The 26,481-nt window shown below is 33.8% G+C and overlaps 1 protein-coding gene across 1 annotated transcript; it reads right to left on the reverse strand.

Moving 5' to 3' along the window:
- Nucleotides 1-46: 46 nt before the first annotated feature.
- On the reverse strand, nt 47-23,691 carry LOC146136189 (centrosomal protein of 162 kDa-like). The gene is made up of 25 exons (XM_083395405.1): nt 23,557-23,691; nt 22,812-22,845; nt 21,747-21,851; nt 20,740-20,855; nt 20,485-20,619; nt 18,106-18,219; nt 17,839-18,040; nt 15,945-16,047; nt 14,685-14,815; nt 14,349-14,416; nt 14,162-14,253; nt 13,807-13,889; nt 11,553-11,650; nt 11,275-11,427; nt 10,277-10,345; nt 10,047-10,110; nt 9,722-9,909; nt 9,362-9,543; nt 8,999-9,158; nt 8,029-8,110; nt 5,974-6,098; nt 4,801-4,940; nt 3,897-4,008; nt 759-956; nt 47-199 (listed from the first exon to the last, which is right to left on the reverse strand). The coding sequence occupies exons 1-25, from the start codon at nt 23,593-23,595 to the stop codon at nt 92-94; spliced, it is 2,901 nt and encodes a 966-aa protein (XP_083251531.1). The 5' UTR covers nt 23,596-23,691; the 3' UTR covers nt 47-91.
- Between the last annotated feature and the right edge of the window lie 2,790 nt (nt 23,692-26,481).

Consider the following 26,481-nt stretch of genomic DNA (forward strand, 5'->3'; position numbering starts at 1 on the left):
ATACAACACTTCAGCATCAGACAGCCTACAGGCTAACGACAATTAAAAAAAAATAAAACTTTTATTGTAAGTAAGTAAATGCGCTAAAATTTCACGTGACTGACACTGTTTGAGGTGATGATTGCAGGGACTCCAGAACAACAAGGATTGCATCGAGCTCGACTCGAAACTTTGTTAAAAGGAGGTTTTTCTCACCAACCTGAAACAATATATTATCCGCGGTAAACGATGAAAAGGGCATAAAAAGGTTTATCGATCACTAAAGCTGCTTTTAGGTACTCTTCGATTCCTCGAGTTGCTTGTACCCACTAAAGTAGCCACTTGAGACAAATCCGAGTGTTTTTACAACAGAATTGGGAACAATAACTTTTTTATCGCAATACAAATCAATCGCCTAAGGCGCAAACACATTCGTTAGATTATCTTCAAACCACATTTATTTTGATCCAAAAATAAACAGTATATAGAACTAGTGTTGCACTGAATATGTGAATAATAGAAATCACCTTGACCCTTGCAAGATAAATGTCGACCTTAATTCCTGATCAGTAACAGCAAAATAATCTAGCAAAGCTAGCAATTCAGGTCAGACACATTAACCAGATCTTAAAAAGATATATATATATTTCGCCAACTAAGGCATCGTCAGTATATCTTAATTCGAATGAATCTTCATTCGTACATACATACATAGCTGCTGCGGAAAAAGTTTGGAGGCATAGAAGGGGCACCTTTGACTGTTTGTTTGTTAATCTTACCAGTGACTTGAGGTTTCTTATTTCATCGCGAAGACACGCGTCGGCGTTTTTATTGAGAGCGCTATTTAGCTTGTCTTCTCTTGCTCGTTGCCGCAAGTCCAGCGAGCTCACCTGGCTTTGAAGAGTTGCCAACTTCCTTATAAGGGCATTAGGGGAGCCGCTTCGAGTCTCGTGAAGCTCGTCCAGCAAACATTTTATCTAAATAAAATCAAATTAAGATTCTTTAAAGTAGTGCAGGTGCACAATTCCAATTTAACGTTTATGTTAAGTGATGTTTAGTTAAAAGTACGTATAGTCCGTACGTGGTGTAAAGTCGGTCACACTGTAGTGTAGAGCGTAACAAGCAATGACAATACATATGCTGAACATATTTGTTGCTATACAAATGTTACGAGCTTTTGCTTGGAAAGGTCGGTTCTAGAAGGCAAGAGCTAAATCCTAGACGGCGAACCTTAATAGTGTAGATTGCTACAGTTTAAAGTTGAAGAGTCCAGTCCGAACATTCGAAAAGCGGTGTTAGGCGAGCATAAGTTTAATAACATAAAGAATCAGTGAAACTGTACACGCCTTGACACCCTACCTACTTTATCAGCGCAAAAAAAGTTTCCCAAGGTTTGTTAAGTGGAAACCCAATATGGTTGAATAGAAGCGTTTGTAAGTTGAGGAACAAAGAATAGGTTGCGTTAAGCGTGACACGAGGTTGGACAACTGGTGGTTACAATTCACCAACATTGGGAGATTAATCGCAAAATAGTTTTAATGGAAAAGCAAGTATACAGAAAATATTTCACGATCATTTTAACGTGGAGAGACACCAAACAAACTTGCTATATCTTATAATAAAAAATATTTAAATAATGGTAAGCTAATTTAGTTTATGGTTTTGATCCATTTGTGATTAGGATGCGAAAAAGGTGGCTAACGTTTAAAACCCACATATGACGAATACATTTTAATACGTGTGTTTGTTTGAGTCAACAAAGAAGGATTTATAAGGAAACATTAATGTAAAACAGAGCTGTTATTTAGTACTTCATTAGTTTTAGTATTCCAACATATTTAAAGCGTAGATTGAGGATTAAAATAAAAAAAAAATAATAATAACTTTGCACCGAAAATTTGTTCTGTTCACAAAAATATTGTAAAAATGTGGTGATCATAGTACTTTCTTAGTACTGTTAAATAACATGATGGAAACTGAGAACATTTACATTGTGCATTAGCAAATCTTCGCTTTCTTTTTCGCAGTTCGTTTCGTTTGGGGCAGTGGAAATCCAGTAAACACAAATTGCAACACAAGGTTTTGTTTTGGTTCAAGACAAGAAAATTGCGAAAAACTTCTAAAAAATGTTTCCTGAAAACTGTCGTGTTTACGACGTCAAAATAACTAATTCATAATTGTTATGTGCTACAAATAATAAAATGTCAATAGACAATTGAGATTAGTTTCATATTAAAAAATATATACTGCAGGTGACAAAAAAGTCAATTAACCAGGTAAATAACCTGCTGTTTCCGGTTGAACTTATGTGCAAATATAAGGGCACAAGTACCCAAGTTTAAGAACCCCAGGCTTACGTAAATCAGATCCAAGTTACTTGTCTTAAGTATCTTGTTATAATATAATTTTATGACACCAAGCCTAAAAATGTTCATGCTCACCGCCCTTTTTGTTTTGTCCTAGCATGGGGGGTATTATAAAGTTTGGTCTAAATTTATGGCTAAAATTTCATATTAATTAGTACTTTTACACTTTTTCTTCAAGATTTGCGTTAGTGGTGAAATTATCATTTGCTGGTATAATAGATTTCACCTAACCAACTTTTTTTAACAAATTATATATTTTTTATAAAACTGATTTCAGGCCTCTATGGCTCATATAAAATGTGAGCCTTTTGTCAAGTCTGATTGGTTGCCTTACACTGCCTATTTAACTTTTTTATTTTAATTTAATAATTTAAACCTTTGAGGTCATAGCGACGTCATGCATATATATCACCAAGTTGCTAATTTAATGTTTGAGATTGTGGAATTTAGCCTCAATAAGTGGCCACATTTAAGTTCATACGTTAAATCAAATTGACGCCAAACATACAAACAAGCATGCATAAGACGTCCCAATGGCGCCACCAATACATTTTAACGTTTCGATTAAAAAAAAAATTCTTTCGATTTAAAAAAAAAAAATTCAGTACAATCAGCGTATGCTTTACTTTAAGACAATTTTCAGCGTTTAAAATCATTTCAAATTTTAAAGCCAATAACGAATATGTACAACGTAATTATGACATCTTACAAAAGATATATTTATCCGAAAACTTTTTTTACAAAGTTTCTGGTACCTTTTCCGTCATAAACTTTTGTTGAAAAAGATCAGCCCTGCTGAAATACTACTGACCAACGACTATGGCATACTTTTCATGCCTTGGTCCTACTCCTTATTAGACTACTCCCGACTACATCCTGACTGGATCGACACATTTTGGTTATACCCTTTCCGAAAGGTACCCGGTATATAATTATAAGTATGCGGTAATCGTTGAGCAGTACTACTTCGACAGGGCTGAATGGCTCAGATGCTTCATCCGCGCTGTTAATCCCCTAATATGAAGTTGTATGTACGGACAGAATTCGGCAGGCAATAGTACCATGGTCGTTTCTCTAAAACTACTTTATTCTGAGCCTGTGTAACTCAGTTGGTAGAGCGATGGTCCGGTACGGCCGAGGTCACGAGTTCGAACCCCACCACAGCCTAGTTGTTTTTTAAGCCTTTACTTGCATTACAATCCTGATTAGGCCAACTGATTTCGGTAATAACCTTTCCGAAGGTATCCGGTTTATATATCCTGTGTTCTTGTTCAGGGGGGTTTACCAAACGTAAAAAAGGCTAAAAAATACTGTAATAGATTTACCAAATTTTGCAGAGATTGCGTTACAGTTAAATCATTTGTATGGCTTTAAGCGAAACAAAAGCATCGCATATTTGTGAAAAAGCCAGTAGTTATACCATGTTGATAGGCCGTTAGCTTTAACGACCATACACGGCGGACTATGCAGACGCAAAAGCTTGAAAAAAACATTGCTATAAACAACTGAGAGATTACGCCTTGCCAGTACGTGCAAAAATTTGCAACAAACCTGAAACTGCAGTGCTTTTTCACGCGACTGCAAAGACAATTGTTCGGCCCTCGTTGTTTCCAATACTGAATGATTTTCCTCCATCTGAACTTGCATTTTCTTCAAAGTAAATCTAAAAAGGTTTTTGCTTCTAACATATTTTCGAATATATACAATATGTCGCTTCACACATCGCATTTAATGAGAGAAGATGACCATTCAGAAGCGTTCTACAGTGTTCTATAGATTCCTAACACGGGTGATATTCATAAAAGGAATTGAAACTGATAGTTAGTTGCGATGTTTAAAAAAACACTAGTAATCTGTCAGAATTAGAAAGCATTGTAACCCAATCATATTTTTAGATATACATAGTGAAAGCCGAATAATGAATTGTCGCACTGTTATTTTTACAATAAATTTAAGCTTAAAAATCATAAACGACTAAAATGCATTCGTTCGACTTCAGTTCGGACATAGCATGCTAATGGACTAACAGTTAAGTTGATACTTAATTATACTTACAAAATGTGTTCAGCAAAGTGAAAATTTCTATTACATTTTGGGAGAAAAATATCCTCACAACAAATCAATGGCAAATATGGGTTAAGAAGAAAAAAATTTCAGTTGCATGACGTATGTTCTTCTGACTTAATTACCGAATTGGTCAATGACAATTTTTGAAAAAAACGGTTAGTCGTCGGTTACAATCAACAACAAGTTCAGTACCTCTGCTTTATTGGACCAGTTGACCAGAAATGATAAAAGCTGTGCAAATTTTATATACCCCAAAAATATATCAATGGTAAAAATGAGTTAAGGTTAGCTATTTTCACTACTCTGGGGACTTTACACTCGACGCACATTGAAAGAAATAAAGGGAATTTTTCAATACATTTCATTATACTGTGCGTACTGCACGTACTCTAGTTGTTGAACGGTTTCTTGGTGAGAAGAATTGATACTTGAAAGTTGTTTGTTTTGCTCAGTTTTGAAACATTCGAAGTCGGACTTTTCCTGTTCATAAAGATGTCGCCATTTTCCAACTTCCTTGGTCAACTCGACCTAGATATATTACAGTATTCAATGATATTTGCAGACAAGCACCGGTTATCAGTTGTTAGATTAAACACCTTCAAATGCATCTTAACTTTTGTTAACCTACAAAAGACCTAGGATATATTACCCCTAATAGGTATGTCCGATATAATCAGATCGAAGCTTATACCCGATGCGAATAGTAATATTGGTACTTAAATAATTTAAATTTAAATAGAAATTTAAGCCATGATTTGAAATCCGATGCTGCGATTTCTATGCCTTGAGATGAAAAATTATCAAAAAGAAGTAGCTCAACAACTAGAGGTAATTTTTTAACGCTAACTTAAGTTTTGGTGTAATAAATATCACCAAAATAGAAAATGTTACACAGTAAACAGATAATTGTAAACATAAACACAAACGGCTTTTTTTCGAGACAACTTGTAAAAGTAACGATTGACATATCTAGCATTTTTAACTCAAAAAGTTACTCCAGTAAATAGGTTTCAATTACACTAAGAATTTAGAGGGATTTGACGTAATTTTGACGTCACACAATAAATAATTACAATAATCCCGGGGCAGTTAGTGGGCAAGAACAAGGCACGCGGCACACATTTATGTGTCAAACTGCAATTAAATATGGGCAACTGCGGCTACCCTATTTGTTGCGTCATAGCATGCACTATATTCGATTTTAAAAGGTGTGGGGTATAAATGTAGGGGAGGTGCCACACAAGCAAAGCATATTAAAACTGTTTTCGTCATCGAAAACTGTCTCATACCCGTGCATTAAAGTAATTTAATAATATATTATATATTAATACTTTGGTTGCAAGATTTCAGCTATATATATTTGATGTTAGGTCGTTTGAAAAGAGTTTAATACCACTTGTCTTGACCATGCTCGTTAATCAATTGGTAATCCTTCAGGTGGCGATAGGCTGTTTGCTTATGTCGCTAACAATATTGTGTAGACAACCTGTTAAACTTTTTAGCATGCCACCCGGTCTGAAATTGGAGGTACAGCAGCATACAAAGCGATAAACACAAGTACCTCGTGTTTATTTCCAATCGCTGGGACTGCTTTGGTCGTTTCAACATTGTTGTTGGTTATTTCTCTTAATTCTGACTTCGGCAAAGTCGCAAAGTAGCCTGGATGGTAAGTCTTCGTATCGGCGGCTGGAAATGATTCAAAGTACAAAAGAAGATTTAATTTTTAGTACATAAAGAATAATTTCATGTCAGATTAATGTTTCTTAAACTTTAATTGATTGCGGCTTGTTAAAAAGCGAAATAAATAAATGAAGGTTGGCTAGTATTGTCTATTATATTGACTTTATAGCGCAATCTTATAAAGCACACATGGACGGCAGATGCACATTTTACTGATTCAAACTACTAACATTTTATTTCTGATGTACAATATTAATAAATCATTTATCGTAAATAATAAAAAAGAAATATTTAACAGCCTTCAAAACTACAGCATTTCTGGTTATTCGAAGTATAAAAAAACAGATAACGATCAAATTAAGGGATGGTGCTCACAAGATGGAAGTATACTTTTAACATCCAAACAAACTAATTTTCGATTTAATGAGTTTTGTATATAGTTGTTTTTTATATTTTATGTGCACCCAGAATCGTTTGTTTTTCACAATTCGGATTCAGGCAGATTCTTTATTCACAAGAAAATTTTGATTATATCCTTAAACAGCAAATATTTTATATAATTTCTAAAAAGATAACTAACAGTAAAAAGGTAATTTGTTGTGAAGGCGTGTTGACAGATTTGAGGTTCTATGAACGCACTGACTTTGCCAAATACAAAAGATTTGTAAGAAACGAAATAAGCACCAAAAACCTTTCTTTCTGCGACGTTTGCGGTTTAACAGTGAACAACCTAACGTTTCCCGATATGTGCTATAGAAGAGCTCCGCAACCTTTTTTTTACTTTTGGCACATCAACCGAGCTAAGCAAATACTCTAGGCTGCCCAGAGAAAAAGGAGGGGTTTATGATTAACTTCGCCAAAGGCGCCGGAAGTTTGACGTATTACATTATTTTATCTTTTGAGTCTTGACTTTGCGTTTTTACGGTCTTCCTAAAGTATCTTAGGACAGCCGAAGGGATTCCAGCCATAAGACCAAAATAGGACCCAATATTCGTCAAAACGTCTAAATAGTAATAAGTCCTACACGAAACACCGATAGCCTGAGTATAGCATCTAAAACCTTTTACCTAACCTCAAACTTAAACTTAAACACCATCCCTAAATTCACTCATTTCTCTAATAATTTCACCCCTAAATTAATTTTTAACCCCACGCACCACTAACCCCAACTAGTGGCAAACAGCCCAATCCCAAAACAGCGGCGCCCTACGGCGCCATAACTGCCGTTTAAACTAAAGCGACGAAACGTTTTCACCAAAACATCCGATGACAGACCTATGGCCGCCAATTGTCCCATAACCTCTACCCACAGTTTCGGGTGTTATTTTGTCCTTTTAGGACTTGTTCCGACAGATTTAGGTTGTTTATAAACGATTTTAAATCTTATTCTGCTGTGGACATTACTGCGCATTTGACTTTAATATGTCGTTGGTCCTAATACCATCGTATTTTAGAGTAAACTATTGTGCTTTAGAAATTGTTGCATTGTAGGTCCTATTGTGTGTTTCCGGCCAAAGTTCTGAAAATTGCACCCTTTGCAATACCGGATCAGGGAGCATTAAGGGCATTAAAAAGCATTTTTAAAAAATTACCTAAAAATAAATGCATAATGTCAAAATGCCTGCCTAGATGTACCATTTTTTCTCTTTTTAGGCGGCCACATTTCAAAACAGGAAATAAAATTCGCAAGAACGTGAAAAAAATAAAATTGTATTTAAGCGTTTTACTTGTGTACAAATGAAGAAAAGCGAGTGTACAAATGAAGAAAAGTTTTTGACGGAACAGCAAAAGTTTGTCGCGGACCGGCGGTTGAGAACCACTGTGCTATAGTACGATTTATTGGAGCCTAGCGTGAACATAGCACACCTGCAATAGTTGCATAGTTCGCATTTAAATAAGCGTTTAATGCATTTTAGTGTAAATATTACGCTCTTACTCTTTATCTTTTTCTTGTAAGCTGATAACTTTGTTTGAAACGATCGCCTTTCACTCGCCAGGCTTTCGCTGAGGTTTTCCACCTATATTGCAAAATAAAGACTAAAAAAATGAATACACCCCTTCGTTACGTTAAAGCAATTCTCGTATGAAGATGGTAAACTGTTAAGGGATTAGATGATAAGTTAAACAAAAGTATAAAAAAGCATTACTCTTTACAGTTTAAATTTATGTAGTCTTGTAAATTGGAATATATAAAAAAAAAACATGGACATGGACAATATCATTAGAATGATATTCATATTTTCCCTGTGACGTTGTTATATATGTGCCATTCTTTGAAACGGTTTTGAACTAAATATTTTAGAGGTGTATAACCTTCTTGCCCCAAAACTGAGATATCTAAGTTGGTATACAATAAAAACAGGATGTTTTACTAACATGGAATTTGAACAACTTTAAAAAAAATTGTTACAGGAAAATTAAAAAAAATACCAAACTTTAAACCAGGGGCGGGCAACTTCTCCGGTTGGCGGGCCAGATATGGGAAAATGCAGTACTTGGCGGGCCGGATTACGTACTGCCAAATCTTGCATGTTTTGTCACATAATGGCGGCTAATGTTGTACCCTTTAAACACGGCCACACTTTCATTGCACATTAAACATACTGATTACTTTCCGACTTGAAGAATAAACTAACTGCAGAATTTAGTAAACTGAAAATCACTTTGTTTGGAATTTGATGTTATAACATAGCAATATTTCGCTACTAAAAGCATCAGAAGTATAATGATTTTAGTAGCGAAATGTGGCAAAATGTGGCCGCGGGCCACAATATCAATTAAGGCCGGAAACTGTCTGCGGGCCGCTCAAAATCCCTATGATGCACTAGAAATTTTGATTTTGGAAGTACACAACGTGGCTACTAATTAATGCCGAGAAGTTGGTAATAACAACGGCCGATACAAACCCTGCTCTGAAGGTTTTCGTTCTCCAGCTGCAGCTGTATAATTTTCGTTTCTGCATTTGCGTCAGCAGTTTGCTTGGGTTTGTGATTCTGTGTGCTCAGTTTAACAATTTCAAGTTGTTTTGCGAGTTCATCAACTCGCCCTTCGTACTCCAACCTCATTCTATTGACATAAAAAACACAATCTGTCAGGTCAGGTTAATATGTATAATGTTTTAATATAACATTTAAGTTTTTTAGCCCTTCGTGTAACGTTTTTTGTTGTTAAATTCTATCTGAAAACTAGAAATCTAAGCTGAAAACTAAGTTGTTTTTTAATGGCTTAAATGTGGGGTTGGTGACATGGTCATTTACAGAGAGACATACTTGGTATAAAGTTGCTGGAGAGACTTGATTCCTTGATCTGAGTGTTGCTTTTGTTCAGATAACTGTGCTTGTAACTTCTTTGCTCGCTCTTCCCAAAATCCTGATTGTTCTTCCCCGTGAATAAGATTAGTAACATGATCAGAATGCTGTTGCTTCGTTACTATTAATTCCATTTCTTTAATCTGAAATATGATAAATACAACTTAATTACAGAAGTATTACATTAAAAAATAAACATGTCACCATAAACCGTAAAACATTCTTTATACAAATAAATCAAAAAGCAATTTGGTTTTCTGTATGGTAGTACACTGTTTTACTTTACAATATATAAGAATATGTTGTAAAAGCACCATTTACCTGTCTTCGCAAATCCTGGACAAGCTGTGATTCTTTCCTGGCCTCATTCTTAGCCAGAAGCTGCTTCTTCATTTTTGCGACTTGCGATCTCAGGGTGATCAACTCATTTTCAGATTTAACCAACCTTTCATGGTCAAGTTCGAACGTTGAGTGGTAAAGCTTACATTGTGAAACCTTATCGTTTAGTTCTAAAAATATAGTGGTTATGATTATAAAATGTTATTTTAGTAACAGGATGTTTGATCAAGTAGAGTGTGCAACTAGAAAATAGTAATTAAATAGGTAAAAGAAGTTGGAATATAAGTAAAATATTAAAAGAACTTACCAGAAATCTTCTTTTGGTGCTCTGCACACTCAAACGAGACACGTTTTTGCAGACGAGAAAAATCCTGGGGCAATTTTGATAATATGTATAATTCTAATATAATTCTAATATTAAAAAAATTGTCATTTTAACAGAAAATGTGCAAATTGGCACCAATTCATAAATGTAAGTAAGGTACAATACATGGTAATTAGGATTTAATGGGCATATCTAAAACAAAATTATGTTACCTCGTCTGTTTGTAGAGAACGGTTGATTTTTTGAACATATGTTGAATTGCTTTGTAAAATTAGAAGGTTCTGAATATAAACGTACTGTTATAAATGCATAATACAAAAATTCGATAATATCGGCCAAAATTTTCACTGATATTTTGCTGTAAACAGTTTTTTTTAAGATTTCTTTAAAAAAACATATTTTCTATGTTTTTCTATTAAAAATTTGGTATTTACTTTTCATAAAAAACGGCCCTTTCCAAAGAAGTCCTTTTGTTACACAAGGCGGTACATTTTTTTCGCTTTACGGAACACGTTAAATCAAACGTACACTCGCAGCAGCAGAATGAAGATACAAAAGCTAATAATAAATGTCAAAACTCTAAAAATTTCGGAATTCTGATTTTACTAATGATTTTACTCATGCAGTAAATTTGTGCTTCCTTTATTATAATTCGCCTTTAATTGACTACAATACTTAAATAAAAAAGGTTCACATCTCTACTATCAACCTGAGTCTGATTTAAAGTGGTATAGAGCCTGGTTGTGTTCAGTATCACGGTTAATCAAGTAGTGTAAGGGTTTTTTACTTGAATAGGAAGGTGTGCCTTATACTTAATAGATTTGTGGGTATCGTTAGGGAAAGCAAAAAATCATGTATCGGTAAACAAAATCGATATCGGTCGATCTCTTATAATAATACTAACTAATGCAAACCGGCATATGTGACTTTTGGAAATAGCTATCATTGTTGTAATATAAAATTTAACACAACAATTATCAACAACAACAAATGAACAATATTCCCGAATTATTTAGTTAACCCTTTTTCGAGATTTCTATAGGGATTCTTTGGCACAACGCAGAGTGAAAAAATTAGACTATAAAAAACAGCTTAAAGATGTTTTTATCACATATATTCAGTCTTGGCTTCGAAGCAGTCAACAATTTCTTATAGATTTTAACAAAAATTAAAAGCAGGCAGCGTTTTTATACAAACAATCAGAACTCACCTTATCTTTAATAACACCATCTTTGATGACAAGTTCTTCTTTGAGTGATGCTAGTTCTCTCTTGAGCTTAAGATTTTCTTCATACATTGATAATTCATTTTCCTGGCTTTCCTGTTTCGCTTTGACCAAGCTTTTGTAAACTCTTTCATTTTCCTAGCAATATATTAAGTAAGAACAATTTAGAGAAACTGTCAAGTGAAGTACTTAATCGATTTCAGGTTTTGTAATTGGTGACATTTTAAGACTGTCGGATAAAAATAACAATTTAAACTATGTACCTGTTGATAACCTTGTATCAAATGCTCTTGCTCCAGCAAATCCTTTTTTAATCTCCTTAACTCCTCTGTTTCATCATCATCATTTTCACCTTTAATATCTAACAAATAATAAGATACAAATATAAACTTGAAGTGTCACTCTGTTGAATTAGTCATTGAGGACTATATTATAAAGAAGAGACGTAACTACAAACAAAATTAAAAAAAAATTGGTTTGACAAAGCTAAGAAAAGTTAGGGTTGAATCTAGAATCGTTTTTAGGAAACATGATTTTTTAGAGGAGACGCCAACACCAGAAAACAAGTACCCTTCAGAGGCATGCTATTCTAGGTGGATTCGTGACCAACTGAACCCGCATCAAGAGAAGGCACCAAGGTTTTGCAAAAAATAACTCAAAAAACTTTGACTTTAGATTAACACTTTACACACTGGGCACTTTGGTGCAACCAAATATGTGTACATTACTAGATAAAATAGAACTTCTCAAGTTGACATTCGCAAACAATAATTTGTGGGGTATTTTACGCAACAAATTTAAATCCAGTCAGGATGAGGAGCTATGACACAGGAAATAAAAATAAATGACAGCAAAAGAAATAAAAATGACAGCAAAAAAACAATGAATGTTAAAGCATCAGCTTTTGTCAAGCAGCACATGTGTAAAGATGTATGCACGTAGAAAGAAGCAAAATTGGCTTCATCAGGTTAAATTTGGCAAAGCTTGTAAAAAAGAGGATTTCACATTTCTTGATTAAATGGCAGTTACAATCAAATTTAACAGAACTTACACTTTTTGGAATTCATGTTTATGGGGTGCAATATGCCATAGTATGTATAGCGCATTTGGGCTGAATAGATTTCCTTACAAACATACTAAAACTAAAAACGGAAAAATACTAATACTAAAAGCAGAAAAAATGTTTACCTAATGATTTTTGTCTGAAAGATGCATCAAATCAGTGTACAACGCACTAGCAAGACAGATGAGATTTGCGCAAAGTGTAAAAACAATTAATATTTATTAAAAAATATGCAAAATATACAGTTTGAGGAAACGTCTGCATCTATCACTGGTAATAGTACAGTACATACATGTTATGTGCAAAGAAACAAAAAGTCCTGCTTCATTTTAATTTTGTGCCTTTCTGGCTTTCGTATTGAATATTTTCTTAAAAAAACCTATGCAGATGTGTTGTCAAAAAACGGATAAAAACTCTAATAGAAAATAAGCTACAACCAGATTAGATTGTTTGATGGGCCAGACATGGCTTTTTGGCCATCTTTTGCCCAGGTTTGTTCGAATAATTTAAGCTGCACAGAAAAAATTAAATACTATTTAAATAAGTTTAGAAAAACATTGTTTTTTCAAATACTTATTATTGCCAAAATTAATTCAATGACTTTTGGCATCCCTAAAACAGATCACATAATTGAAAAATCAACACCATTACACAACAGTTGTAATGGGTCCACTGAGCATTTTACATCAATATAATTTTAATTGTGGGCTTTCAAAGAATTGTATTTCGAAGGCAAGAATATGTTTAGACGTTTTCTTAATAAAAGACTTCCACGAAAAATTTACTAAATATATATGTGGTTTGAAAACTTTGCACTCTTGGATCTTCCATAAGGTTCTGTGTATTTAAAATGATATTACATCTTTTGGGGGGAAAATACAATGAACGTTGATTCAAGAGAATCGTAAAAAATAAAGGCCATCACTACAGTCCAAAATCCAATTGTTACAACAGTTAAACCTAATATTGTAGTTTGAATGCACTCTGTGGTGCTTTTTCATGATTTTCGTTATATTTAGAAATTAAACGTTATCTAATTGTTTTTATCAAAACCTAATTACCTTATATTCTCATGCATTTTTAAAGCATTAGATAACCTGGTTAGATTGTTTGCCGGTCTATTGAATGTATATTTTTACCATGTACAATTCACTTTATTTGGCTTCATTCGTTAAAGATAAACATATGTTGTCACAGATAAGAAATTAAGACCATTAGTTGTACTAATAGCAACAGGTAACAACCATTTTTTTTTTCTTTAGGCACTTGTCAGTCGGGTTGGTAAGTGTCACGGCTTGACTGGCATGTGCCTGTATGTTTAAATTCTCAATCCAGCATTTGTGGGCTTCTCTTAATATCTTTCCATAAACAGATAACGGGACAGGGTCAAAGCACAACTAAGCTTTGCAACTTGAAGGACAATACAAATAAACATATTTAAAAACATGAAAAACCTTTGGAGTCTTTTTTATGGTGAATTTTTGGCTTTTCCGCATAAGAGGCTGCCATCTTATTTAGTTTGGCAGAGAGAAGAAACCTACAAATAAAAACATGGTGCTCTACATTATAAGTCTTGTTCACCATTTCTTCAACAACAAAAAAAACTTTCATTTAACTTTTGATAATATAATTTTGTTTTCAAATTATCCTTATATATATTTTTTTTAAATATATGATTACAATAAAGTCTATTAAACAAGAAGTCATGTGAAGCCTTGAACCTTTTTAATGTTTTTATTTTTTAATTGCACGCAACTTTATATAAATAAATGGTCATAAATTACAGAACATAATAAACTTAAAACTTACTTCTCTTGATTTATCTGAGCATTATTCTCTTTTAGCATATTGCATTCATCCGGCAGAGTATTAAGTTGAACTTCAAATAACTCAAGTTTTATCTGTTAAATTTTAACAACATTGCACTTTTTTGTAAAGAACACCAGACAAATAAAAGAGATAAAATGTATTTTTATGAGTTAAATACAGGATTTACCTGAGCTTCTGTATCATCTGCTTTCAAATTGTCTGTGATGGTAATATCATTCGTTTGACTTGTGTTTCCTATGTTTAAAATGAATAAAATGGCAAAAAAACAATGGTACGGTTAATATTAACATATAAAAAAAAATCTGCCATCAAGTTTAAAACAAAAGCTTTAAAATTCACAAAATTTAAACCTCAATTTAATAAAAGCTGTAATAAAATTAAATTATACACCTTTAATTTAGGTAGAAAAGTGAGTCATGTCATGCCTTGTATCACAAAAAAATACTAAATAATACAAATGCAAAACACCTAAAGCAAAAAGTTTCAAGATTTCTTCAAATACCATTTGTATTTTTTTGAGGAACGTTGAAGGTTTGTCTCTGTCCAGCATCAACCTTCTCAATCTCATGATCCGCGGTGGCAAGGCTATTTTTAAGAAGGGATTCGCTGAAGTTAGTACCCATATTTGTATCCCTACAAAACAAATCACTACATTTACATTTTTTATAGATTTAAACCAGGGGTCGTCAACCTACGGCCCCCCTTTTCTGCAATGTCATAAAAACTTACAAGAAATTTAAAAGAAATGCTAGTATACCTCAAAAAAATCGCGCTTGCTCCGGTCGCCTGGGGTGTCTTCACTTAAAAAGGTTAACAAACACTGAGCTAGATTAACTTTAAATATTACACGTTCCCTCAAAGTAGTTTTATTACACTTGTCATTAGTAGTATGGATAACGACGTGTGAACTCGAATTTAAACCAAATAAACGCCTTTTTTGTACCAACACTTTACTGCCTCCTTAAACGTAATTAAACCCGTTTTTAAGTACAAAAAAAGACCTGAGGCCTGGCTGGATTCACAGTTGTTCTAACATGTTAATAACACAATTCTTAGTTATCATTTTGTGGGCTCGCAGAGATCTTTCTGAGTTTGGTTTTGGCCCGAGATTGAAAAAAGGTTGCCGAACCCTGATTTATACCATGACGCCAAACTATTAATATTGTTATTTGACTAATATAAAGCAAAATCGCATTAATTTATATCATGTTGCTGAAAAACAACAGGTTGACTTGTGACAAATAAGTTGAACCTTAACTGCAGTAACTATATAACTATGGACACCGAGTTTAAGGTGCTTAATGCTTCCCTAATATAAATCTGGTGTTTGAGCTCGCCTAATATAAATCTGGAGTGCTCAGAACTCTTAAAACAATCCCAATCTTTATAAATCCCTATATTTCTTTAATGCAGGCAATTGTGAGCCTATTTGCAACATATAATGGCAGCTGGTCAAGTATTTCCCATGACTAGTAAGACTTCTTAACTCTTTTATTACTTTTTTTAACTCATTTTTTCATTGGGCTTTTGTGAAGCTTTATATGGCGGAAAATTGTGAGCACCCTTATGAAAAACGAAATGTGTTTCTATCCTTACAACACCTACACATCTTTAGCTATAAACAAAAAAATAAATAGCACAATCAGCTTGGCCAGGAGATAAAGGAACTTTTACAGTTGTTCAATGCAGATTGTATTCAGCAAAATATATAACACTTGAGTTATAAATAAGCTACTTTTAACATAAGCATGAACATTTAAACCTGTTTATTTGATGTACATATGGTGAGTAGCTGTCAGTTGCAGCAATGTCATAATTGTCAGTAAATACAGATCTCTTTCGAGTTCCTGAGTGTATGTTGTTAACTAAAAAATAAATCACTTGTCAAGGCATCTGTTTACTGTAAACATTATATAAAGATCAATTGTCAATTTCACACATTGAATTAATACAATCATGTCTTATGACAGCGTGGGCCAACTTTTCAAAAACAATATATATATATATTTTTTTTATCTTGCGGGCCAATGTTTTTAAATAGCGATTCTTAGGCTTATTACTGACAAATTATACATAGCCTATGGCAGTGGTTTTTAGCCTTTTTACAGCCGCACTTCCTTTGGTAATTTTCCAATGCCTTTTGCCCCACTATAAAAAGCAATTCGGAATTTTCAATTAAATATCACTTAGACAATTTGAAAATAGTAAAGCGTGTTGTTGGTCATGCGAAGCGCGAACAATTTTTTAGTTTATTGGTTGAATTGGCGCTAAACTGTAAATTCAGGGAGGCTTTTTGCATTGGCCACACAACAAATTGCTCGTGCTCTAAACATTGATTAAAACAGTACGTTATCTTGTTTGAAAAGATCACCAGGTTAATAACCGCTGGTCTATGGCATATATACTAACTTCATGAAATGTAATTCTTTGTTCAGCTACGGTAGTTATGAAATGACAAAAGATCATTTACAAAGTTTGTTTGTTAATTACAATAACAAAAATTGAAGTGATATTACTAGATTGCAGCAAAGCTGACTATCAGTTCACAAACCAAAAAAGCGGAGCTCGGGCCTGCAGTTAGACCACACTGTCTTATGACATCAACATGATGAATCACAAGTTACCAAACTTAGAGAGGGAAAGTAAAATGCAATATATATTATTGTTTTATAGCGAAGGTTCTTAAACTATATAAGCTGTGTCCCCTTAACACAATTTAATGAAACTTGCGCCCCCTCCGAAAATTTTTACTTTTACTTTAATTGCAGGCAGATCTCCCTGATACATTTTATTTTGTGTTAGTGGGCTGTTATAAATAGCGTTACTTACCAGGGTTACTTTTAAATATTATTAATTTCACTTTAGTTTTGATACTAAAGAGTCAATTTATGCTACATTCCAAATTTTACGAAAATAAAGAATATTCTTTAAATAAAATGTCGTTTTTTTATTTTTTAGATATTTCAATAAAGAGCTGCTTGTTTTTTAATACAACAGAAAAATTAAATCAAATACAAGTTACAATTCTATAATTTTTCTCTACATTTGCGAATGCGACAAGCCTTCAAATCAACTTTAGTTGTAGATTTGCGCACAACTCCCAACAGAACAGGTTGTTTTGCTTACTTGTTATATAACATCCTATTGCATTTTTAACTGGCCTGCCACAACATTTTATGGTTTGTTTTAAAGAGTATGTCTTGTAGTTTTTATTGTTCAGCAAAAACGCACAACAATAAGATGATAATATACATAAATAGCTGAAAATTTATATTCATGTTTATGAATTTTTTTGCTTAAAGTGTGGATAGCTGAGGCCAATACAAGATTTGTGCTAAAATTTAAACTCAGCCATAACTTCTGAAAACAAAACACTCTGAAAAACTAATTGTGACAAGTTGTGTAAGGTCACCTAAAAAACACATGCTGAAGAGTTGAAGACCATATTGGAAAATTTGGCTTGTTGCACTATCAGCACATATTTGCCTGACAAAACACTGGCTTTGCATGAAACAGATGTAACCTTAAACTTGGTGTGACAAAAAAAATTACCTGGCCTAGTGGCACTTTCCTGAAGTAAATAACGTTTCAGTAAACAAGATATTTTACAAATAAATTTTCAGTAAACAGAATATTTTTCAAATAAAGTTGTTTACCAGGTGGATCCCTGTTGGAAACCATTGATTTTGTTGTTGTTTGTTTAACAGGTGATGTGGAACCATACCCAGACCCTTTAACATGTGAGTATCTTTTCGAAGATTTTCGTGGAGAAACTTTTCCAAAAGATGGTGACTGAATTCCAAGGGCTAAATTGGGTGTCTTTTTTTTCTTGCCACTAGTTTTTTTAGGCATGACATTCTGTGGAATAAACACCAGAGTTTGCTTAATATAAGATAGCTTTAAAGTAAATAAAAAAAAAATACTTTAGCTTGAGTGATGGCATAGACTTGCTGCATCATGGTATCTGTTTCGTTATTTCTGATTTTTTCAGGTGTGATGCCACTTCTCGATTGATGAGGTGATGCAACCAAGGGTGCCTTTAAAAAAAATTTAACTATATTTAAAAAAATCGAGTTCTTATAGACATGTGCCCAACAAATGAGCACAAATTTAATTTTAATATCAACTGTGGAATGTCCCAAAGGTTAAGGTTATAGTATTTTTTCAAAATAAAGCAAGACATTGCATAAGATTTGAACGTACTTAACTTTACAGCAGTGTTCCAGATAAGCGCATTTTTTTTTAATTTGGGGCACTTGCGCACTTTTCTTCACGGAAGTGCGCAAGCAAAAAAAAAAATTAAAAGTTGTTTTTTTACTTCAATTCAACCTCCAGTCGTCTCTTAAAGCCCAGATTATCACTATTTTGCAAAGATTAGTACATATTATAATACCTTATGTACCCCATTCTTACTAAACGAAAGTTTCAAAAAAGTGCCCAAATTAGTTTTATCTGAGCTACATACAGAACAAAAACTGCCCAAATCAGTTTTATTCAAGCTACATACGGAACAAAAAGTGCCAAATTAGTTTTATCCGAGCTACATACGTCTAAAAAAGTGCCCAAATTAAGCTACATACAACCAAAAAAGTGCCCAAATTAGTTTTATTTGAGCTACATACGGACAAAAAAGTTCCCAAATTAGTTTATTCTAGCTACGTACAACAAAAAAGTGCCCAAAATAGTTTTATTTGAGTACGTACAGAACAAAAAGTGCCCAAATTAGTTTTATCCGAGCTACGTATGGAACAAAAAGTGCCCAAATTAGTTTTATCCGAGCTACGTATGGAACAAAAAGTGCCCAAAATAGTTTTATTTGAGCTACATACGACCAAAACATTGCCCAAAATAGTTTTATTTGAGCTACATACAACAAAAAAGTGCCCAAATTAGTTTTATTCGAGCTACGTACGGAACAAAAAAGTGCCCAAATTAATTTTATCTGAGCTACATACAGAACAAAAAGTGCCCAAATTAGTTTTATCCGAGATACTCACGGAACAAAAAGTGCCCAAATTAGTTTTATCCAAGCTACGCATGGAACAAAAAGTGCCCAAATTAGTTTTATTCGAGCTACATACGGAACAATGATCTTTGTACGTCCGATTTGTTACGTTTTGATGCTGTCTTTTAAACTCGATTAGCGCCTTGTTACCGTTGCACCGTGGAAGGCTGGCAAGTGTGTCGACAAATGGAAAACATATTAACAAATATTGGGCATATATTTTTTTTTCGGCAAAGTAATAAAAACTTAAAAATTTAAAAAGAAATGCCAGTATACCAAAAAATAGCGCTCGCTTCGCTTGCCTTCTACTTCAAGGTTAATAAACACTCAACTAGATAAACTATTAAGGTTATCGCGTTTATTTAAAGAAATTTTATTACACTTTTCATTAGTAGTATGGATGACGACATGTGGACTCAAATGAAAACCAAACAAGCGCTATTTTACGCGCTTTGCACCAACACTTTACTGCCTCCTCGAATGTAATTAAACACTTTTTAAGTGCCAAAAAAGATTCAAGGCCGGTCTGATTCACAGTGTTGTTCTAACAATTTAATAACACATTTTCTCAAAAAAGTTGCCGACCCCTGGCTTAAAAGGTTAGGACTTTCCGAAGATAATTTTTTTACGCTTTTGGTAAAACAGTGTACAATGCAAATTATAATTTACCCCAAAAAAGCAAAGGTGCGTGTTGTGTTAACTAAAGTAGTAGGTTAAATTTATCAATATAAACAGAAAAGACGCGAAGGCGAAATTTTTTAAAAATCAAAGTTATCACTTAAGAAAATGCATAACATGTTTAAAACTTAAAAATGCTTACTGATAAAACCGCTGCACTGCGTGTGGTAATTACCTTGACCATTAGGCGGTTACACTGCTCTACGCTTGACTAAGTCCAAACGAAATCACGGCTCAAGCGAGCGCAGTTCTCCAAATAAAGAGACATGTTTTGGAGAAATTTATTAAGATTATTGCGACGCCTCTTGTGCTCTCCCACGCATATTGCTCCTCTTCATTTCAACAAAAACATCCGTCCGATGGACAAAGCAAGCAAAAAAATAATTAAATTAGGAGCTAATAAAAACGCAGTTTAACAGACTAAAAATAGTGAAGACCAAAAAAAAGGTCTACCGCGTATCCAATTTGGTCATTTTGGGCACTTTGCTCACTTATCTTCGGCTTGTGCGCAAAATTTTGGGCACCTGTGCACAGGGTAAAAAATTAGAGGGAATACTGCTTCACAGCAGCACAACATCCCTATTATACTACAATTCAACACAAAAAAACTAAATAGTACCTGCATAAAATTAGGTGCAGGCCTGATACTACTATCCAAAAACATCTCATCATCTTGTTTTTCTTGTTCGATAGAATGTTTGCCTTGGTCTGTCGAATTCAACAAACCTGATGCTCCAATGGAACCTGAATTGCCCTGCATTTCAATCATATTGTACTAAAACTTTTCAAATTCATTAACTTGCAACAACAATTTGTCCACATTTTGATTTATATGATGAGTAAGGAAACAAAAACAAAAAAGTTTTGAGCTTACCACTGTTTTAAATTCATTGCTTTGAACAGGAGATAAATCAAAACCATACATTACTTTGTCAACTTGAAATGGGCGTGCTGGTGTTGATGTGCCAATGTATTTACTCTTTTCTATTTCTAGAAACAAATTTTTATAATTTAACTAAAGACGTTCAATCTAGGAAAGCGGACGGCCTCCAAACATTACAAATAAACAGGGTTTGCGGGTATTCATGACTTCTTTATTGAAAATGTGTATAAATGCTTGGCCAAACCCTTTCAACAGAAATTTGTTATAAAAAATAGATATCCTTTTATTTATGCAAAATTCTGGATGATGCTTTAGTATTTCTAGCACCATGCTGATTACTTCACGACTATGTCGACTGAAGAATCAGACAAAAACACGAATAAATTTGTGCAGAAAAAAAATTTGTGCAAGAAAATTATTTTATTAACACTTTTTTAAATTTTATTCTTGGAAACCAAAAACCGGGAAAGGGGGTGTTGTTTCCACACATATTCAAACTCATATATTTTTGAAATCCTGATTATGCAAAAACACTCCGCACTACAATTGTCAGGAATTGATTTTGTTGTGCCATTCTGAAAAAAGTTACGGAAGTGTGAAGCATGTTGTTTAGTGAGGAAAAAGGCAGTGCTAGGCATATAGATTGGTTATTATTTAAAAAAGTACCCAATTTTGATTATAGAATTGTTGTGTATTTGTAGTTTTACTTTAATTGGCAGTGCTTAAGTATTCCTACATTGACTGAAAAAGCAATCACGATAACCGCAATTCTGCATATTTAAACTGGTTTTAGGCTGCATGCTTGCACATAAGTTTGCTCAAAAACAGCTTATCAATAAACAGTGTCAGAGTAAGAAAATCAGACATGCACATCTGTAGGTTGTACTTTCACATGCCCCTTATGTATTTATGGATGTCACCAAAAATGTTGCCCCTTCTGCGTAAAACATTTAGTTTATTGTGGATTTAATATGACAAAGCTATATAAAAAGTAAAACCTGATTTGGTTTGTTGCAATGTAGAAAGTTGAATACCATCAGCAGTAAGTTGCTGCATTGAGGAACCACCAGTGGTAAGAAGAGATACATTTCCAAGTAGTCCACCTGATAAAACACCCCGAGTTAAAAAGAGAAACAGACAAATATAAACTATATTTCATCTATATATTGATGGGCCAAAAGATGTCAAATTTGACCAATTATACATGGATTTTTTAGCCACATTTTTACTTTGTCACAAATTTAGCATGTTAGGATAATTATTACTTTAAATTGATTTCATCTAACCCACATGTGCAAAACCGAATACTATGGCATTGCAGCTTTTAATGCCTTTCGTTTTTTAAATATAGAGTGTTGATTTATTTGCGTAATACGCAAATTCTTGTCTGTTTTAACTCGGATCCCACCACTTTGCATGGAATTGTTAATCAGTTAGACATCAGAAGCATTAAAACCAGGCTACTAGAAAAACATCTAGCCTGCAGTGAGGTTCGAACTCACGACCTCCGGTCAAGGCGGGACCATCGCTCTACAAGCTGAGCTATGCAGGCTCAGAGAGGAGCGAGTCGAGAAACAACCATGCGCCAATGCTTGCTCAATTTGTTAGTACAAGCAATTCAATTCAAGGGGATCCACAGTACCATATCATTTATTCAATGAAACATGAACACATAGTTAAGGTTGTGATTTGCAAGAATATTTTCTAACGATAGTTTCTTTTATGCTGTTCAGCAGCTAAATAATACTTCCTATTGGGTCACACGGATTTGTTAATGTAAGCCAAACTGTAGGGAAATGTGATATTACTTAAAAAAGACTTAAATCATGAAATTACAATCCTTCAACATGTTTTCAGAATACAAGTGTTTTACTGAATTTTGTCTTTTCGTAAGAATTTTTGCTTGGTGAAATCTTTGTCCTTTTTTGAGAACTTATTTAAGCACTTTACTAACAACATAAACATAAAATAAAGGTTGGCTTAGTATGTTTGTTCTCATCAGTTTTTGTACCTTATACAGAAAATTATTTAATATGTACAAAAAATACTAAAAAAAGTTGTACCTGCACCACGGCTTCCTTGTCCCTTCGTATTTCCCTAAAAGCATAGTGACACATTGTCCGAGATCAATCAAAAATTATTAAAGATAATAAATATGCAAATAATTAAATGTATATAGTTGTTTTATAAAATCACACACTCATACTAGGTTGGCAATGGAAACTAATCATTTTCTAAATAATTTTTAAATGATAACCACAGTGACCCTAAAGATGTTAAACTTAAACAATGAATCCTATGAATTTACTGATTAGTTGGGTAAATATTTGCATCAGAGTGGCTACTTTTGTATGTGCCATTCAAACTGTGTGAAAAAAATGCTAGAAATGCTACCACATTTACTTTGGCACTAACAATAAAAATGTTGGAGGATTCTAGACCAGCACCGGATGAACTTGATAAAGAGGATGGACTTCTGTTATTATGTATTTTATTTTCTACCGGGATTGACTATATTACATCTGATTGGCATGTTTTATCGACAGCTTAAGAAGCTTTCAAAGCTGTATTTAAGAGCTAAGCTGTATTGTCTAATATTATGAGCTTAATTAAATGTTTGGAGCTAATATAAAATGATTTTAAACATCATAATGACGTAATTAGGTATCATTTTTTGGTCGGGATTTCCGGGAATTTTCATTTTTCAATCCCATTTCCCGGGAGTGAAAAAATCCGGGAAAAAGCCGACACCGTATATTACACAATGAAGCTGAGTGCTTCCCTCAACGTTTAATGCCTAAACCTTACCTTGGTTGAGCCAAGCAGTTCCTCTTCAATCCTCTCCATATTTTAAATATCAAAACTATTTACAAATTCGAAGGTATTTAAATAAAAATCTTATAAGTAAAACATCCTGTTTTCGAAAACAAATCGTTATCCGCGGTGTTTTCAAAATCAGTCAACCGTTTTGTTTTTCTCCGCATGAGTTGTACCATAGAATTAGTATTCTATGGTTGTACATGGTTGTGGTTGTACCATAGAATATTACATTTTAGGTTATTTTTTTTTAGTCAAATTACACTTCTAATAAAATAAATAGCGAAAAAACTAACAAGAAAAACAAATCAAAATAGTAAAGCTCTCAAGCAGCTAACGACCATTTACTTTTGTGTTTTGTCATACTTCCTCTTTTTAAAGCCGAATGTCGCTCGGAAGTTCGCACAGAAGATAGCATCATAAGAAAGCGTAACATAGTCGAGACAGCTTCTGCATATTTACATTGATAAATAACATATCGCGCGCATAAAATGACACAATTCACAAATGTTTTGCACGGTTCATTTTTGTGCACTCCAAAGAGTAATTGCTCGCGGGAAAAAACACACGATATTCGTAGTTTAGTACTTAACCACGCACTCACGTTTTTCCAGTATAGACACGTAACAGGACACAAATAAAACAAGTGGTACAGGGTTTCCGTGGCCTTTTTGCAAAAAGTACATTGGTTAGATTCGGTTTTACCAAACGAATAAAGGAAGTAATTTGTAACAATTGCGCCCAAGTTAAACTTTATCTGAAAGCTTCTTAGTTTGTTTTCGATTGTGAATTGTAGAGGTTGCGGCAATTTTTTTCCCATGGCAGACGTGCACCCTCGCAACTTAAGGTCCGGTGCCATTCCAATTTAGCTTTTGGAGGAAAGAGGATCGTTGTTTGTATTTTTTCGTAAACTGATTTGGTGGAGTTATACTGCTGGATAAATACTTTATAATGTTTGGGTTCTATACGATCGGGGTGTTGTTGCGCTACCCGAAACCCAGTCTTCTGGGAGACTCGATATTAATTTTATGATTTGAACAAAATCTGTGTTGTTAGGAGTAAAGTTAAATTTATTTATCAATGCGTCACATTGTAGGTATTGGCCGTTTATATTCAATAAATCCTGGTGAAAAATTATATTGGAATCTATAAGTGACGGCATGAAAAAAACATTTGAGTGGTACTTTACTTTTTGTTTAGCCAAAGCGGACGGCTGTTTGACTTTGTATCTATGATTTCCAGGAGCAGACTTGGACAACTAGATAATTCTAGTTTTGTAATTCTTTGAATTAGAGCAAAATACGGCTAATTCTAATTCTAATCTAATTTGCGAATTGCTTGTTTGCTCTAACTCTAGTTCTAATCTAATTTGGATTTTTCCAAAAATGCTACTTAATTGTCCAATGGCATTTTAGTCTCTCAGTTAAAACACAGAATTTCAATTTAGATTCTTTGGTTTGAACGACTTGTATGTAATTTTTACTGCCTAAAAAGAATTAAAAGGCATAAAAATTAGCACACACATTTTACCATTTGCGTTCTTATAAGAATAAATTGCGATTAAATCAAATTGATTGTAAATAACTAAATGTGAGTTTTTTAGAAATTTGGTAATTCTAATTCCAGTCTAATTTGAGAAAACTCAAAACGGTCTAATTTTAATTCTAATCTAATTTGGAAAAACTGTAATGCTCTAATTTTAATTCTAATCTAATTTTCAAAAGCCAAAATAAATCTAGTTGTCCAAGTCTGGTTGTTTGCACGCCGTTATTGCGCAACGTAATGTTCGCATCTATATGCCTTGTAATTGCATTGCATTGTTTGTTCTTATGTTCCAATTAAGAAGCGCTTCCAATATGTTACCTTGGATAAAGGTGCCTTCGATTTGTTTCCAATCCGCTTCCGCGTTTTCGAGTAGTGTATAGATCCATTTTGTATGTAAGGCTAACAAGTAATTATCTATATTGATCATGGCCCAAAGCAGCTAAGGATATATGAAGTCCCTATTCACCGTGTCAAAGGCCTTGAACATATCTAAGGACAGTATCGCGCCAGGTATATTGTAATAGTCGGCGCAGTCGATGATATCGAACAAAAGACGAATAATAGTTCCTATGTATCGTTTCGGAATAAAACCATTTTGCGCAGGCGAGATAATGTCGTTTAGTACACTTCGGACTCGGGTGTTAACTACTTTTGATGCAATTTTGTAGTCTACATTTAATAGCGTTATTGGTCTAAAATTTCCCGGTTCAAGATGGTGTTTATTAGCTTTTGGAAGTAAAGTTACTACTGCTTCTGACTGCGAAGGTGACAGTCTACCCGTATTTACGGTATGTCGCCAAGCTGCCATATAGAGACATTTGATATTGTCCCAAAATGTTATACAGAACTCTGCTGAAAAACCGTCTAGCCCAGGGGATTTATTTTTACCCATGTTGCAGAGAGCAGTGAAGAATTCCGCTTCTGTTGTTTCCGCTTCTAATATTTTGGATTGTTGTGCCTTTATTTTTGGGAGATCTAGTGTTTTTAATTTTGAAGCGATTGAGGTTTTGTTTAATAAATTTCCGTTTTATTATAGAGCAGCTTGCAAAATCCGACTAGGCCGTCCAAAATGTTGTTTTGGTCAGTAATCATTTTATTGTTGACCGTCTGTTAATACTCTTCTTTTTGCAATGTTTTTTTTCCAAGTTTAAAAGTATTTTGTATTTTCTCGCCCAGCGAGCCCTACTTCGCGTTACGGCGCTTTTGGTTTAGCATTAATTGGTCAAGTTCCGATTTAAGTTTGGACAATTTTTTGTGCAAGGGGCCTAATTCTGTTTTAGATTTTTTTAAAATAGCGTCTTGCGTCTCCCCAATCGTTTTTTCCCAATCGTTTTGCTTAATATTTGACCTTCGTTTTAGTTTGGCCGAGTA

This window comes from Ascidiella aspersa, chromosome 8, assembly GCF_963924565.1.
Source record: "Ascidiella aspersa chromosome 8, kaAscAspe10.2, whole genome shotgun sequence".
In the NCBI taxonomy this organism is placed as follows: domain Eukaryota; kingdom Metazoa; phylum Chordata; class Ascidiacea; order Phlebobranchia; family Ascidiidae; genus Ascidiella; species Ascidiella aspersa.

Excerpts from the sequence above, each read along its gene's own strand:
- LOC146136189 (XM_083395405.1), bottom strand. The coding sequence starts at position 23,595 with ATGGAGAGGATTGAAGAGGAACTGCTTGGCTCAACCAAG. Across the intron at positions 21,852-22,811 it reads ACAAGGAAGCCGTGGTGCAG|GTGGACTACTTGGAAATGTA; the intron begins GTACAACTTTTT and ends GTGTTTTATCAG. Across the intron at positions 957-3,896 it reads AAAAAGCACTGCAGTTTCAG|ATAAAATGTTTGCTGGACGA; the intron begins GTTTGTTGCAAA and ends GATTTTATTTAG.